At 44.0% G+C, this 18,228-nt stretch overlaps 1 protein-coding gene across 1 annotated transcript in view; it reads left to right on the forward strand.

Annotated features, from left to right (window-relative positions):
* Positions 1–324: 324 nt before the first annotated feature.
* slc25a23b (solute carrier family 25 member 23b) overlaps positions 325–18,228 on the forward strand; it is a gene marked incomplete at both ends in the record, with an annotated part of 42,922 nt that continues 25,018 nt past the window's right edge. The window contains 3 exons of the mRNA XM_084328741.1: positions 325–540; positions 16,640–16,763; positions 17,199–17,286. Of these exons, the coding sequence (XP_084184867.1) occupies positions 325–540; positions 16,640–16,763; positions 17,199–17,286 (428 nt within the window). The remainder of the gene's footprint in view (positions 541–16,639; positions 16,764–17,198; positions 17,287–18,228) is intronic.

Raw genomic sequence — 18,228 nt, forward strand, 5'->3', positions numbered from 1 at the left:
TCAGGCACCTCCGCCTTGCCTGCCGTAGGCTCAGGCCGATTCAACAAACTAGGCATTCGACACGCAACCGGTTTTTTGTGTGCGGCAAATATCCGTTTCTAGGCTCTGCGATTTCTCCGGTTTTTCCTTTGGCACCGTCCCATTAGGCGACAGTCGCGGTCCCTGTTGTGGAAACAGGTGCTGCGCCCTCAAACTTCCGTCGGAGGACCGGTCTTCGAAAAGCTCACTGGAGCCGGAGAAGGATTTTTATCTGATCAATCGTTTTACACTTGGATATATCACGCCGGTTCGGATACTTGATACTTGAGAATTGATCAAATTCACATGGGCGAAGCCAGGGCTTGGTCGTGCTTTGGTTGGACCCGGGCTCGCTGTCAAGAAGACACCGGTGCGTCTCTGGACCCCGAGAGAGCGCGGCAGAAGAGGAGATATGCCGAACTGTTCGAACAGCTGGACCTCAATAAAGACGGCAGGGTCGACATCAGTGAGCTGAGGATTGGACTCGCAGCCCGGGGTTTACATCGCGGTGACGCGGAGGAGGTGAGATCATTGTTTGTGTATAAATCCATTGGAGAGGTGGACACAGTAGTGGGAGGTAGCTATTATTAGCGGTGTTTCACTCACTGGGCCTCCCATGGATTCCTTATCATAAAACATGCATGCCCTCTGCCCTTGTTGACGACCAATAACTTGCTGACAGCTCTATAAGGCTCAATAGCCTCACTATAGCCTCTACATCTATTCTCAACCCTCATTTATATATTCAATACAATCTCACTGGTTACTCACTTATTCTGCACAAACAAGTAAAAGGATAGTAGTATAAAATCGACATTGCCTTTGTCTAAAGGTGTCAGTATGTCATGATATATATCTGTATGACCCCCGTAAATGTCCCAGCCCCCCCTCCCACCCCCTCCTAATGTACAGTTTCCTCCCCCTCGTTCTGTTAGGATCTGTTTAACAGTACTGTATATTTGCATATCTTGTATGTCACAAATGTAACCGTACTGTATACCTGTATGTCATGATATATATCTGTATGTTGCGTATGTCATTATGAATTGAAAATGGGGGACCCTGATGTAAACAAGACGGAAGTCTTTCTCTGGTCTGCATCCCCTTAACAATTGTTTGTATTGAGCCGTACTGTATTGTACCCATTCTGCAATCTGTTAATAAAGTTTTCAATCAATCAATCAAAGTATATGTTGATGCCATGAAACACAGCACACTCATCTTCCCCTACCCCTATTTTGGCTCTGGTGATGTCACTTAAGACTGCAGCCCAGACCCACATTTTGTAGTCCGATTAAAGGGCCTCTCATAGGTCAACTTTGTGTTGCCTATTTATAAACGTCTCTGTCTGTCTCTGTCTCTGTCTGTGTCTGTCTTTCACCCACACACATACAGCGGTCTGATACAGTAATTAGGGCCACAATATTCCTCTGAAACTGTTACTAATTCATTAGCCTACATTCTTCAGATGGTGTTGTTCTTCTCAAAATATGTGTTCTTTTATTATCAGAAACACTAGAGCAAGATAATGGAACGAGAAAGCATAATGTAGCCAGGCTACAACTGAGAGATTATTTAGCATAGCGAAAACCGTACACAAGACAGAGAAAATAGTTTAACACAACATAATAACAAAACCGGACCAGATGTCCCACTTCTGTACGAGGCCGAATGCTCGCAGTCATTCTGTTGAAGATCCGAAGAGAACAAAGGATTACTATAAAGGCAAAATACCCAGCAAACCACACGCAGTAATTAGTGACAACAAATCACAGGTGACAATCAATCAATCAATCAATCAATCAATCAATCAATCAACCGGATCTCCTCACTGGTAAACAAGAATACCCTGAAGACTCTAGCAGGAGCACTCATTCAAGGGTACTACGACTATGCTTGCACCTCATGGTACCAAAGCACCTCAAAGGCGCTAAAAACAAAATTACAAACATCTCAAAACAAACTGGTCAGACTACTGCTTGACCTTACTCCTAGAACCCACCTCACCCCTGCCCACTTTGACAACCTAGGATGGCTTAGAGTAGACGACAGAGTACAGCAACTTGCAATGGGCCTGGTCTACAAGATACACTACACGACCAAGGTACCCATGTACATGACAAAATACTTCCCAAAGGTCAGTGAATACCACGATCACAACACCAGAGGGAGCTCCACAAATCATGTTAAACCCAGATTCGGCTCAAACAAGGGACTAAACACGTTTAGCAATTATGCCACATCAATGTGGAACGCCCTACCCAAAGCTGTAAAGGAATGTGAATCACTACCCACTTTCAAAAACACTCTCAAAAAACACCTAAGGGAGACTGCAACTCGAAACTGGCCCCTGTAAATGTCCGAACACAACCCCCTCCAATGTACAGTAAATTACCAAGTATGGTCTTGTCAATAATCCAATGTACAGTGTTTGTTTGTACAGGTGTACAGTGTCCCCCACCCACCCCTCCTACCCAACCCCCCCCCCCCCCCCCCCACTCCTACCCAACCCCCCCCCACCCCCCACCCACCCATCCACCTCCAATGTACAGTCCCCCCCCACCCCCACCTACCCAATCCAATGTACAGTTTCTACGTCTAATGTATATACTCTTTTCTTTCTGGACTCTTTTTGTATCACAAACAGTACTGTAATTGCAAATCTGGTATGTCATAAATGTATAGATGTAGCAGTACTGTCTATCGGTATGTCATGTATGTCTCATATGTTACGATGAATTGAAAATGGGGGACCCTGATGTAAACAAGACGAAAGTCTTTCTCTGGTCTGCATCCCCTTAACAATTGTATGTATTGAGCTGTACTGTACTGTACCCATTCTGCAATCTGTTAATAAAGTTTTCAATCAATCAATCAATCAAGCTACCGTAATTGCAGAGAACAGGGTGAAGTACTCTAGAATGGCAATAGGGTTTCCACTCCTGAGAGAGGATAGAAACACCAAACGTTACACCCATAATGGATGGACGCAGTGGCACTCAGAGTTGGCCATATTGGATAAACATGTTTGCTGAAAGAGTCACATTACAAAAAACTATTAAGGCTATTAATAGGCAATATTAATAGGCAATTTACAAGCTATGAAAAAGCATGATCATGTACTGTGTGCTACTGAAATCCAAGTGCCTCAAAGCCCATTTATGTAGTAAAGTCCAAAACAATTGTAGTCAAGTCCATAATCATAGAAATATAATAATGTAGTAGGCTACAGACAGCCTGGTCACCACAAAGTCCATAACTTTAGATTTTCTCTCCCCCAGGTGGGAGCACAGGAGGAAGAGCTAGACACACACACACACACACACACACACACATAGAGGGGGTAGAGAATAGCGATAGAGGGAAACGCATACAGATTACAGAGCGATCAGGAGAGAGAGGCTACAAAGAGAGACACACACACACAGTTCTTCAGAACACAAGAGTGACAGAGAGGGGAGAGAGACACACACTCAGAGGGAGAGAAGGGGAGGGCGAGATAGAGACGCAAACAGAGGGAGGGGAGGGAGAGAGAGAGAACTTCAGGTTTATTGCACAAAATATTAGACTGTAATTAATTTATATTCTGTTCTATTTATTGTCATTATTATTATTATTGCTGTTATTGTCCTGTGAAGTCTTTATTATTATTATTATTATTATTATTATTATTATTATTATTATTATTATTATTATTATTATTATTATTATTATTATTATTATTATTATTACTGTATTGTGTTTTGTCTTGTTTCATGAAAAAAAATTGATCACAAAAAAATATATATAAACAGTTAGCAGGAGACACATTGGATGCTTTCTTCAGGCTCTGTGCTATCTGGAAACGGTGATCCGAAGGGGCAGTTCGGTTCCGTTTGACTTTTTGTTTGTTATTTGGCCTCCTTCAGGAAAGTCGGCAGGCCTCGTTACTGGACGTAAGATTTTCATTGGTCAGTGGTTGTAAGTAAGTAATGAACAAAATCTCGTTAAATTTTTTTTTATTGGACACTAGCCTAAAGAGCCACAACATAGGGATAGCCAGGATCTGCAGGATCTGGTGCAGGATCTGGTGCAGGATCAAAGTGGGCCGATGACATGTCACTCTCGCTCTTGATTTTATATCCTGGGCAACTCAGCCCACAGAGCCACCGATAATGTCAGATGGCCAGTCGGCTATTGAGATAGGGGAAACACTTGACACACACGCACACACACATTTTGGCCATACCCCGATACACGATATATATCGCGATATTTTGACATTTCCTCTAAAGCACTTAAAAATTCTTGATTTAACCCTTTGATGCATACAGTCACGCCAATATGATGATTATAATAAGTCCCTGCAACATATGTTTGCATTTTTAAACCATGAAGATGCTTTAAAAAATAATTAAATAATTAAATGAAAATGTACTAAGAGTAGTCTACTGACACACTAAAAAAATGTATTTACATCTAAGACAATTTATTGGGTGCCTAAGACTTTTGCACAGTACTGTGTTTTCTATCCACTTTAGCCAAACACACACACACACACATATATATATACATATATATATATATATATATATATACACTACTGTGAGAAAATAATAATCGCACACAAAGGGATAATGGCTTATAGCAGACTTAATGATTTTAGAATATTTCAGATAATGAAATTAAATGTTTATATCATCAACTATCCAGGTAGTATTTATACTGTAACATTTGGCTACTTTAAATCATTGAATGTAGAGAGAGAGCGAGAGAGAGCGAAAGGGCGAGAACGCGGGAGAGAGCCAGCCCCCCCCCCCCCGGATTTAGTTTTAGGTTCACGTTTTGATCGACTCTAAGCCAGGGGTTCCCAAAGTCGGAGCCGCCGCGGGGGGGGGGGGGGGGGTCGCCAGATGATTATTTTCAATCTGACATTACAAAAAATCCATCAAAATCAGTGTTGTTGCTAATCACAAGCGTCTGGAGTCCCAGCAAGCCCCTAAATACCTTGGCGTGCGTCTGGATCGGACACTGTCCTTCAAACAACACCTCGAAGATGTCAGGGCAAAGACAACATCAAGGGTTGCGCTGATCCGACGCCTCGCAGGTACAACCTGGGGAGCCACTGCCAAGACCCTTCGGATATCCACCCAAGCCCTGGTCTTCTCGGCAGCGGAGTACTGTGCCCCAGTCTGGAGCAGAAGCCCACACGTTAAAAAAGTTGATGCGGCTACTAACAACGCCCTCCGGATCATCAGTGGATGCCTGAAGGCTACACCCGTCTTCCTGCTGCCAGTCCTTGCAGGAATCGCACCAGCTGGCCTACGACGAGAGGCTGCCACTCTCGCCCTAGCAAGGAAGGCAGTGAAGCATGACTGGCACATCCTACACAACACCACAACAACAACAGCACCTATGAGCAGACTCAAGTCCCGCCACCCCTACAACAAGGTGGCACAAGAGATGCTCCGTTCCACCACTGAGGACCTATCCAGAAATGGATGGCTGGCGGCAGCCTGGAAGAGAGAGTGGGAGAGTGCTGGGCCAACCCGTATCCACCACTACATCTGGGATCCAGGAGATGGCGCCACAGGAGACGATCTTCCACGCCGGCAATGGGTTCTGCTGAACCGTTTAAGATCTGGGGTTGGTCGCTTTAAAGCATCATTAAAGAAGTGGGGCCTGGCAGACAGCGCTGCATGCGAGTGTGGAGACCCTGAGCAGACTGTTGACCACATCCTGACCATCTGCCCCCTATACAAACCACCCTCGGAAGCCAGCCTCTTTGATGTGGGACCAGAGTTAAGGGCATGGCTACAAGATACAGAGTTGGACCTCTGACGTTACACGAAAGAAGAAGAAGAAGCCAGTTTTTTTTAACAATAATTTGTGATGCCATCACAAACACTGGCATTTAAAGGGTACAAATAAAAAAAAATGCCTGCACCAGAATGCAGGAAATGAAGTCTTTGTAACAAGAAATGTCCTGGTGGACCCCCTGCTTAAAAAGTGGCCTGACTGGGGCTATATTTTGCACTATATTTCCTGGCCTGAATGATTTCCCCAGTCTGGCCCTGGTTAAAAGCCTCCAATGCTTATTAGTGTGTGTGCGTTTGAACGTGTGCATGTTTCAACCATACATTTCCATTTATAAAAAATAAAAAAATGTTTACTCCTATAATAGTGGGGGTCGCGGCTCTCTGACCCCGTTATTTTTGGGTCGCGGCCTGAAAAGTTTGGGAACCCCTGGTCTAAGCTGCCGTAGGTGATGTCACACTCGAATGTAAACAGGAAGAGTTTAACACACGGAGATGGAAACTGGATGATATAAAGAAACGAATAACCAATAAATATGAAGTTATATGTTTAAACTTCTGTTGTCAAGCGTCGTCAATATAACCCACCCCCTTTCCTCACGAATGGAACTAGTGTTGTGGAGTCCGCTTTGAGCGTTTTCCAGGGTTAGCAGCTAATGCTAGGTAGCTTAGCCTAGTCATCATGGATAACTTGGTTAGCAGCTAACGTTAGCCCATTGCTCGCATCAATTAAATTGCATGTCATTAAAGGTCCGCGCTGGTCTGTCTAATGAAATTACAATTGCATGTAATTTAAGGTCCGCGCTGGTCATGTGTCTATAATGAAACGAGAGGACAGCTCTGCGCTAAAGCTAAAGTCTCATCAGCCGCGACGTGACAACATATACTCGATGTTCACGATATACTAATTTACTACATCTCATGTAGAACAAGCCGCGATACATTGAGTATACTCGATATATCGCCCAGCCCGCATAACTATAACAACTACATGCCTAACCTCTCACCCTAACCATAACCTAGCCCTAAAATAGCTCCTTTACCTGTAGGGTCTACTCTGGTCGTTGTCCCCACAATGACTCAAAATAAATCTTGTTTCCATAATCCATGGGGACATTAAGGTCCCCACAATGGAAAACAGGGACACGCACACACACACACACACACACACACACACACACACACAGGCACAGGCAGCTGGACTAGTTTACAGACGAAACCAACACTTTGATGGTCGTCTGGTAATCGGAAAGGTTCCCGGTTCAATTCCAGCTCCTCCCGGCAGCGTGTCGAAGTATCCTTGAGCAAGACACCTAACCCGATGAGCAGGTCATGTAGCTTGCTCAATGTTATGCTAACGTTACACGCAAATCAAGTGCTGCCTCTGTCTACCGTCCCCGCTACACTCTGACTACATCAACGTTTCCCTAACCCCTACTCTCACTTCGTTAACGTTATCATAGATATTATGATCTGTAATGTCAACTGGCTATTAACGTTAGCTTTGTTTTCAATTTATAACGTTAGCTATATGCTAGCTAGCCTATCTATAACGTTAGCTATTGGCTAGTTTCCCCCAATGATGAACAATGACACGAGTTGTGATATTTAACTAGCTATGTATGTGCATTCACATTCACTAACGTTAAAATAGTGTTATAATAACGTTAAATGTTTGCTCAAATAACGTTAGTTTTAAGTTGGAGAAGGGATGTGTGACTGACTTGGCTGCTTGCGTAGACCAGACCTACAGTATATATCCCACAACGCATCACTCTTAACCCTTTCTCCGCCAATAACGTCATACGACGGGTTTCAAGTTCATGCGAATTCTACCAATAACGGCGTACGACGTGATTCTGATCATAATTTCATATTTTCGCCATGGTATTCATATTTCACTCACAGAGCCTTGTCGGATGCTGTGTGAGCCAGCACAACTCTGCAATGCTTCAATACTGCCACTGATGGCTGATGGCCATCAGCGAGTGGCTGATCGGCGAGTTGCAACCGGAAGTGGATCTCTTGTGATCCTGGTGCGTCTCCCTATTCCGTCCGGCCACTCGTTTATCGTCGCGGGACTCAATACACACACCGTGGATATGGATCTTTGCCATAACTCAATAATCTACATGATTTGGGCGTGTATTAGTAATATACAAACCGGAAATGGATCGCCTCGATCCCCACCACATAACTGGGATCTGTTTGCTCCACTCTCATCGCCCAACGGTACGAGGAGACTGACTTGAGTTTCAGCGTTTTTGTTTACCATTTTCGATACAAACTGCTCTGATCAATATATCACCCATACTACATAAATCATTTAACGTCGGTCACGGAATTATAAACGACCCCCCCCCCCCCCTCCGTTCACCCGCGCATGATCAGTCATAACATTTAGTACCATGTACAGTTGACATTTTTAATATAGCGTGCATCGGTATCAAACAGCATTTGATAATCTAATATATGCATTTATGTCTATATCTCACGTTCTAGGAAATACTGCAGAAAACGATAAAAACATATTTATACTCTAGACGGTATTTTCGTATGAATGTGTGAATGAAAAAGTTAAACGTTCCTACATCCTGAACGATAGATAATCGATGTTGAATGGGCCATAGTGTCAATTTAGCAATACAATTTAAAAAGTTATAGCCCTGCAAAGAAGGTGAACATCTCCATAGACTTACAGTACTGGCAGAGAATGGTATAAGATGATCAAAGTGGTGGCAGGGAATGGGTTAAAGGAGCAGGCAAATCTACTGTTATCACATTTCAGAACGTTGAGGGACAAATGGATAGATTATCAAACATGTTTAAAAATAGTTTCGGGACTCCTACGACCTTAGAATTGTTGTCTAATCACGATCGCGGGTAAACTCGCATGTCTTAATAATAAAAAATATATATACAGGTATATAAAAAAAATATAAAAGTGAAATATATATATATATTTTTTTTATAGAAGTGCGGTACCACCGCATCCCGCGGTGATTAGCCACACACACAACGTGTGGGAAAATGTCATACCACGACAGCCCTACCTCGGACCACTTTTTCCATACAAACGTCACACGTCTCAAGAAAAATATCCGGGACCCATTCATGCAACTTCCATACGCCTCTAGAACTGTTGACCAACACGGTAGCTCCCCCCCCCCCCCCCTCCGTTCACCCGCGCATGATCAGTCATAACGTTTAGTACCATGTACAGTTGACATTTTTAATATAGCGTGCATCGGTATCAAACGGCATTTGATAATCTAATATATGCATTTATGTCTATATCTCACATTCTAGGAAATACTGCAGAAAACGATAAAAACATATTTATACTCTAGACGGTATTTTCGTGTGAATGAAAAAGTAAAACGTTCCTACATCCTGAACGATAGATAATCGATGTTGAATGGGCCATAGTAATGTCAATTTAGCAATACAATTAAAAAAGTTATAGCCCTGCAAAGAAGGTGAACATCTCCATAGACTTACAGTACTGGCAGAGAATGGTATAAGATGATCAAAGTGGTGGCAGGGAATGGGTTAAAGGAGCAGGCAAATCTACTGTTATCACATTTCAGAACGTTGAGGGACAAATGGATAGATTATCAAACATGTTTAAAAATAGTTTCGGGACTCCTACGACCTTAGAATTGTTGTCTAATCACGATCGCGGGTAAACTCTCATGTCTTAATAATAAAAAATATATATACAGGTATATAAAAAAAAATGTAAAAGTGAAATATATATATATTTTTTTTTATAGAAGTGCGGTACCACCGCATCCCGCGGTGATTAGCCACACACACAACCGTGTGGGAAAATGTCATACCACGACAGCCCTACCTCGGACCACTTTTTCCATACAAACGTCACACGTCTCAAGAAAAATATCCGGGACCCATTCATGCAACTTCCATACGCCTCTAGAACTGTTGACCAACACGGTAGCTCCCCCCCCCCCCCCCTCCGTTCACCCGCGCATGATCAGTCATAACGTTTAGTACCATGTACAGTTGACATTTTTAATATAGCGTGCATCGGTATCAAACGGCATTTGATAATCTAATATATGCATTTATGTCTATATCTCACATTCTAGGAAATACTGCAGAAAACGATAAAAACATATTTATACTCTAGACGGTATTTTCGTATGAATGTGTGAATGAAAAAGTAAAACGTTCCTACATCCTGAACGATAGATAATCGATGTTGAATGGGCCATAGTAATGTCAATTTAGCAATACAATTAAAAAAGTTATAGCCCTGCAAAGAAGGTGAACATCTCCATAGACTTACAGTACTGGCAGAGAATGGTATAAGATGATCAAAGTGGTGGCAGGGAATGGGTTAAAGGAGCAGGCAAATCTACTGTTATCACATTTCAGAACGTTGAGGGACAAATGGATAGATTATCAAACATGTTTAAAAATAGTTTCGGGACTCCTACGACCTTAGAATTGTTGTCTAATCACGATCGCGGGTAAACTCTCATGTCTTAATAATAAAAAATATATATACAGGTATATAAAAAAAAATGTAAAAGTGAAATATATATATATTTTTTTTTATAGAAGTGCGGTACCACCGCATCCCGCGGTGATTAGCCACACACACAACCGTGTGGGAAAATGTCATACCACGACAGCCCTACCTCGGACCACTTTTTCCATACAAACGTCACACGTCTCAAGAAAAATATCCGGGACCCATTCATGCAACTTCCATACGCCTCTAGAACTGTTGACCAACACGGTAGCTCCCCCCCCCCCCCCCCCCCCCCCCCCACTAGCGTGCTCCCGAGTTCACATTCACCCACACAATCATGAAACCACCGACCCCTTCTGTTGACCCGAAACAACAAGGTGGGATGCCCGGCCTGACCCAATCTGTCTTTCACAGATACAACGGATTTACGTGCGCGACCTACACAGAACCAACACTTGAATCAATGCATACAATCTCACCTCTCAGCCATAACTCCCGCCAGTAGCATACTGTAACTAGATACAGAAAAAAATCCTATTCGTTGTAAAGCCAATTGTGAGGGAAATTAACCCGATCAATTACAGAGAGTTATAGCAAGATGACCCAACGAGGACAATGGCCTCTTGTCCCCAGGTGAGCACCTAGAATCCAGTGAGACGTAGATCTTTATAGTGGAGAGAAGGGAATTCTCGGGCTAGGGTGAGTTAGAGGGGGGAGGGAGGAATGGTATCAGGTGAAGGAATGGGGTTTGGGGGGGCTGGGGAGGGTTGAAGGTGAGAGACAAAAGGTGGGTGAATGGGGGAGGGTAGACAGAACTTGAGTATTGGAGAACAATATGGTATGGTAGTGTGTGGGGGGGGATCACAAGTGGGAGGGAGGGGGACATATGATTATTCTACTTAGGGTCAGAGCACAGCGCGATCTCTCAGCGGCGGGGGTCTGCGTGGGAGGGACACGCCGCCCCCATCGCTTCCTGATTCTGCTGCGCAGGCGCACCAACCGACCTGTAGGAGTCGCTGTCCACAACGTCCGATCCCCACCCATCAGCTTTCCCACCCCTAACACTGCCAATTGTGTTAGTATGAACGACCAGCCAAGCTGATAGCAATGCGGAGAGCTGGGCTCGAACCCAGCGTCTCCTGCATTGGTGGCGAGCGCCTTGCCCACTACACCACATAGCCGCCCTTACCTTTTCATTTGTTGAGAGTTTTGCGAATGAAAGGGTATCGCCACTCACTTGTTTGCCTCCATTAGCATACAGTAGTTGACAGAATAAAAGCAATGCAGAAAGTGCAGACATAAGAATAGGTATAAAAGTAGTGTAATGTAGAAAGTGTAGACATAAGAATAGGCATAAAATAAGTACAATAAGTACAGTGTTGCTCGAAAGCATGTGAACCGCATGTTAGCCTGCTATGTTTAAGAAGAACTATGGCTGTCAGATGGTGGTAAATGCTACTCACTGCACACACTGAGCTAAGAGCTGTATTAAAACGACTGCTCACCAATTTATTATTATATTATTATTATTATTATTATTATTATTATTATTATTATTATTATTATTATTATTATATATATATACTATATATATTTTTTAAATACTTGTTTTACTTGTAAAACTTCAGTTGTAGTGATTGTAAAATCAATTAATAAACATCATATCTTAGTTTGGACAAGCTAACCCTCTTCCATGAGATTTTCTCTGTCTACATTGCATTGGAAATTGGTAAAATAGGGTGATTTTGTCATGGCATCATGGCAGCCTAGCTTAGCAACACCACCGTAAAGCTAAAACATTATCCTCACTTAGCGTAATGTCCCTGAGGGCAAACCTTGCATCTATCGGACCCTCTCACATTATTAGCACCATCCTTCACAGACACTGCAGTTCACTTTCTGTTCGCTCCGTCGAGACTGTGCTTACTTTTGTTAATATTTATAGTTTTAAGAGTTTTGTCTGTACCAACAGTAGGTGCATTTAATGTGTATGACCGTCAGTCACTTATAGACATCGGATTACGGGAAATTTACCGATTGGATTACTCACTGGACCAGCTTTCCGAACCGCAACAATGGCCTGAGGAGATTCTCCGGAGAATGGGACCAGATCCCTTTGTTCCCGACCCCAGGAACAAAGGATCCAGACGGCGGGGGAAGAGAGCTGGGATCCGTAACAGGCTGAGATCCAGACGCCACCGAACGCCATTGCCCAGTATATTGCTAGCCAATATACAATCAATTGACAACAAACTGGACGATATCCGAGCAAGGATTCAATACCAAAGAGACGTCAGAGACTGCAACGTTCTCTGCTTCACCGAAACGTGGCTCACGCCGGACGTTCCAGACCACGCAATCCAACCGGCCGAACACTTCTTTATCCACCGCAAGGATCGTACAGCAGAGTCCGGTAAACAACGTGGAGGAGGTATTGCCTTCATGTTTAACAACAATTGGAGCGATCCAACTAACGTGAAGGAATTATCCAACCACTGCTGCCCAGACCTGGAATATATAACCATCAAGTGTCGTCCTTTCTTCCTCCCGAGGGAGTTAACGGCGATCATCCTTGTAGGAGTGTATATTCCACCGCAAGCCAGTAACAACGTTGCGCTCTCCAGGCTCCACGACGAGGTAAATAGAATACAAGCGGCGAACGTTAACGCCGCCATTTTAGTGCTGGGTGATTTCAATAGCGCCAATCTGAGAAAGGTATTACCTGACTTCTATCAGCATGTGACTTGCAACACCAGAGGCGGTAACATCCTAGATCACTGTTACACGCAATTTAAAGGTGGCTACAAGGCTCATTCTGATAGTAGCTTTGGTAAATCAGATCACGCGTCCATTTTTCTTTCACCAATGTACAAACAGAGAATCAAAAGTACTCCTGTAGTCTCGCGAGAGGTGCAGAAATGGGATTTGACGTCAGAGGAGACGCTCCAGTCTGCGTTTGACTGCACAGACTGGAATGTGTTCCGCGACACAGATAACATTAATGTCTACACGGAGACAGTGCTGGACTATGTTTGTACTTTGGTGGAAGAAACAATCCCCACTACCAAAATGAGAGTTTACCCAAATCAAAAACCCTGGGTAGACAAATCCGTCCGTGAAGCTCTGAGAGAGCGCACCAAAGCATACAACGACGGCCTAGTGGCAGGCAACATGAATGACCACAAGGTGGCGCGATACAACGTAAGGAGGACAGTGTCAGAGGCCAAACGGCGCTACAGGGATAAAATTGAACTCCAGTTTGAACAAGCTGACTCTAGAGCTATGTGGCAGGGGCTCAAAACGATGACAGACTACAAAGGCGCCTCCCTCAAACTGAACAGTGACATCTCCTTAGCAAATGACCTCAATACCTTCTATGCGAGGTTTGATGCTGGTAATAACAACACCAGCTCACAAGCCACGGCAATGGGGGGGGGGGGGGTCGGCTGCTGATGGAGGCGCAGTGTTCAGGGTAACAGAGCATGAGGTGAGGCGGACCTTTAAAAAAGTGAATATCAGGAAGGCAGCAGGTCCGGACGGCATCCCCGGCCGCGTCCTAAAAGTCTGTGCCGACCAACTGGCCCCAGTATTCACTGACATATTTAACCTGTCCTTAGAACAGGCTGTCATCCCCACCTGCCTGAAGAAGTCCACTATTATGATCCCTGTACCCAAAAAATCCAAGCCTGCTTGCCTCAACGACTACCGCCCTGTAGCTCTCACCTCCATAGCCATGAAGTGCTTTGAGAAGCTAGTAAAGGGCTACATCTGCTCCTCCCTCCCCATCAACATGGACCCCCTGCAATTTGCATACCGCCCCAACAGGTTTACGGAGGACGCCATAGCCCATGTGCTGCACACAGCAGCATCACACCTGGACAAGAGGCAGGGGAACTATGTGAGAATGCTATTCATCGACTACAGCTCGGCATTCAATACCATAGTCCCCTCCATACTCATAGCCAAGCTCAGGGACCTGGGCTTGAACTATGACCTCTGCCAGTGGGTCTTGGACTTCCTGACTGGCAGACCCCAGGTGGTGAGAGCAGGCAACTGCACCTCCTCATCCATCACCCTCAACATAGGGGCCCCCCAGGGCTGTGTTCTGAGTCCCCTCCTCTACTCCCTGTACACACACGACTGTGTGGCTCAGCGGAGTAGCAATACAATCATCAAATTTGCTGACGACACAGTGGTGGTGGGCCTGATCTCTGCCAACGACGAGAGGGCCTACCTGGAAGAGGTCAAGGTCCTGGCGGGATGGTGCCAGGAAAACAGCCTCTCCCTGAACGTCAGCAAAACAAAGGAGATGATTGTGGACTTCAGGAGGTCGGGGGTCAAGGACTACAGCCCCCTCAGCATCGACGGGGCACCGGTTGAGAGAGTCAACAGCTTTAAGTACCTCGGAGCCTACATATCCGAGGACTTGACATGGACCACACACATTGACAGTGTTGTGAAGAAGGCACGACAACGCCTCTACTTCCTCAGGCGCCTAAGGAAGTTCCAAGTCAGTCAGAAGATCCTTAAGAACTTCTACTCATGTACAATAGAGAGCATCTTGACCGGCAACATCACCTCCTGGTTTGGGAATAGCACTGCACAAGACCGAAGCAGACTACAAAGAGTGACACGTTCAGCCGAACGCACAATTGGAGGGGGGCTCCCCACCCCCCAGAACATTTACAACAAGCGTTGCAAGGGCAAGGCTAAGAGAATCATTAAAGACTCCAGTCACCCGAACAACTGCCTCTTTGAACTGCTGCGGTCAGGCAAGCGATACCGGAGTCTCAAGGCGAGCACAGAAAGACTCAGAAGAAGCTTCTATCCCCAGGCCATCAGGCTGCTAAACGAACAATGAACACTACACAACAACAACCACCAAACGCACATAGCACACACATCCACACGCACACACTCACTTTAAACAAACACACTGTAGCACCCACTCCACACACTTTATAGCACACACCCACTTTAAACAAACACACTGTAGCACCCACTCCCCACACTTTATATTTATTGATGAAGGATTGCACTACAACTCGTACACCTTACTGTAAATTGTACCTAAATTGTACCTCATCCCATTTCTGCTTTGCACTATATAGTACTGTACATTAGTACACTGCATAGTATTGTATATTATATGGTAACTCAGAACATTGTACATATGTCTATACCGAACACTGTGACCTCATTTTCTTCTTCTAAATTACATGCTATACTATGTTATTTGATACTATCTTGTCTAGCACAGTCTCTGGAGCGTAACAGTAAGAAGCATTTTGTATGAAAGTATTCTGTACTTCTGTATGACAACTATTAAAGAAACTTGAGAAACTTAGCTTTAGTTTCCCAGGATGCAGTTGGTATGTCCTCTAAAATCTCCTTTGGGTGGTTTTCAGACACTCATGAGGCACATTGGACTATAATGCCTCTGGCTGAAGCGCGGAATAGATGTTGTGATGGTATTAAGGTCTCATGGGGGAAATAGTGTTCCAGTTTTAATGTTATACTGTATGTTTGTGTTTGTGTGTGTTGGCCATGTGCCTCGGTTTAGGGGGTACAGTAGGGCTTGATTGTTGCTGGAGATTGGCTGGAGTGGAGAGGATCATAAGGGAGTTACAGTATAGTTTGTTTTGCTCTCTCTCTACCCCCCCCCCCTTTCTCTCTATCAAATAAAAGAGTAAGTAGATCTAAAACCTTTACCAGTCCAGAGGGGAGAAAGCGTACAGTCATGGTGCTGTTATTTGCTTTCAGGTAAGCTTGGTTTGAGGGTTTGTGTCACATTCTTTCCTAGAGAAGCACAATGACACCGTCTCACTGCCTCCTCCTCCCCTCACTGCCTAAACACCCCCCACCCTTCTGTATCTCTACACCCTATGTTACACTCTATATTACACACTATGTTACACTCTGTTTTATACCCTACGTTACACCCTATGATACACACTATGTTACACCCTGTTTTACACTCTGTTACACCCTATGTTACACTCTATGTTACACCCTATGTTACACCGTTTTACACACGGTTACACCCTGTTTTACACACTGTTACACACTATGTTACACCCTGTTTTACACCCTATGTCACACGCTATTACACCCTATCACACCCTATGTCACACCCTGTCACACGCTGTTACACCCTATGTCACACGCTGTTACACCCTATCACACGCTGTTACACCCTATGTCACACGCTGTTACACACTATGTTGCACCCTGTCACACCCTATGTTACACACGTCTAACTAACCCACCCTTCCCTCACCCCTCTTTGACTCCCCCTCTCAACCCACACTCCACCCCCCTGCAGATAGTGCGCGAGAGTGACACCAACCATGATGGCTTGCTGGACATTGATGAGTTCTCTCAGTACCTACGGGCTCACGAGAAGAGGCTCCTCATCATGTTCCACAGCCTGGACCGCAACAACGACGGTGTGTGTGTGTGTGTGTGTGCATGATTAATGTAGTGTGCAGTACGCTTGTTACGCACACGTGTATAAATGCATGGGAACACGTAAGTCAAACCGTTTCTCTTTCTCTACCATTACTCTCACTGTCAAACACTCACACACACATCTATCCTGTTGCCCTTCATTTAGCCTCCAGTTCTTTATACAGGTGGTATACTCTAATGCAAAATTCAAGAAATTGAATAGCAAACCATTTCTTGTGCATTCTGGTGTGTGAAAACAGATACAAATACGAATTATTGTCCCATAAATTCCACTTGACAGTCTTAAGCATAATACGGTTTTACAAAAGCAAGCAGTTTGAAGTTCATCCCTGCATCATCCCCATCTTCATGTATTTGGAACTTTTCTGTAGCCTCGTCTCTGTAATGGTCTGACATTGGCGCTGGGTTTGCAGGTCGCATCGATGTGGGGGAGATCCAGCAGTCACTACACAACCTGGGAGTTGAGGTGTCCATGGAGCAGGCCTCCAGAATACTGCAGAGGTAGGTGTGTGAGGGAGGGAGCCCAGATTGTGTTCATATTAGATTGAGATCACATTTACTGTATGTGTGAGTGTATCCAGTTCTCTCCTTCTTTATTTAACCTCCTTTGAAGGCGTTATGTAAACACTGTATGCAACAAGCAATATGAAAATAGTTGTTGATTAGCTTATTGACTGTGTTGACTCAACCATGTAAAACCCTGCTGGAATAATATGTAGTTGTTGAGTCTACAATGTCCTCATTTCCGGACCATGTCAAATGAGGTCGGTGTAAACTCAGCCACTAAATCGCATGCAATGTAAGGATGTGTGTAGTTTGAGTCAAGTTCAAGTTTCTTTAATAGTTGTCATACAGAAGTACAGAATACTTTCATACAAAATGCTTCTTACTGTTACGCTCCAGAGACTGTGCTAGACAAGATAGTGTCAAATAACATAGTATAGCATGTAATTTAGAAAAAGAAAATGAGGTCACAGTGTTCGGTATAGACATATGTACAATGTTCTGAGTTACCATATAATATACAATACTATGCAGTGTACTAATGTACAGTACTATATAGTGCAAAGCAGAAATGGGATGAGGTACAATTTACAGTAAGGTGTACGAGTTGTAGTGCAATCCTTCATCAATAAATATAAAGTGTCCACATGGTCCTCATTCCAAATGATTGAAATATGCATCTTTAATATGAAAAGAATATTAAATAGTCTCTGCAATTACCAGTGCTAAGAACTACAAAAACAGAATGGGGGTGTTGGGCAATATTTGTGCTTAAAATATGCATCAAGCATTACAATTATTTAAATGATGTTATGTGCATGGCTATTCAGGACCAATACTTTAAATTACATATAAAACATGCTATAGAAGCTAAATGTACCCCGAATCCTGGAATGACCCTTTGAGAACTTTGTCACAAATATATTTCTTTTTTTAAAA

The sequence above is a fragment of the Notolepis coatsorum genome (genome assembly GCF_963971535.1).
Source record: "Notolepis coatsorum genome assembly, chromosome: 14".
NCBI lineage: Eukaryota > Metazoa > Chordata > Actinopteri > Aulopiformes > Paralepididae > Notolepis > Notolepis coatsorum.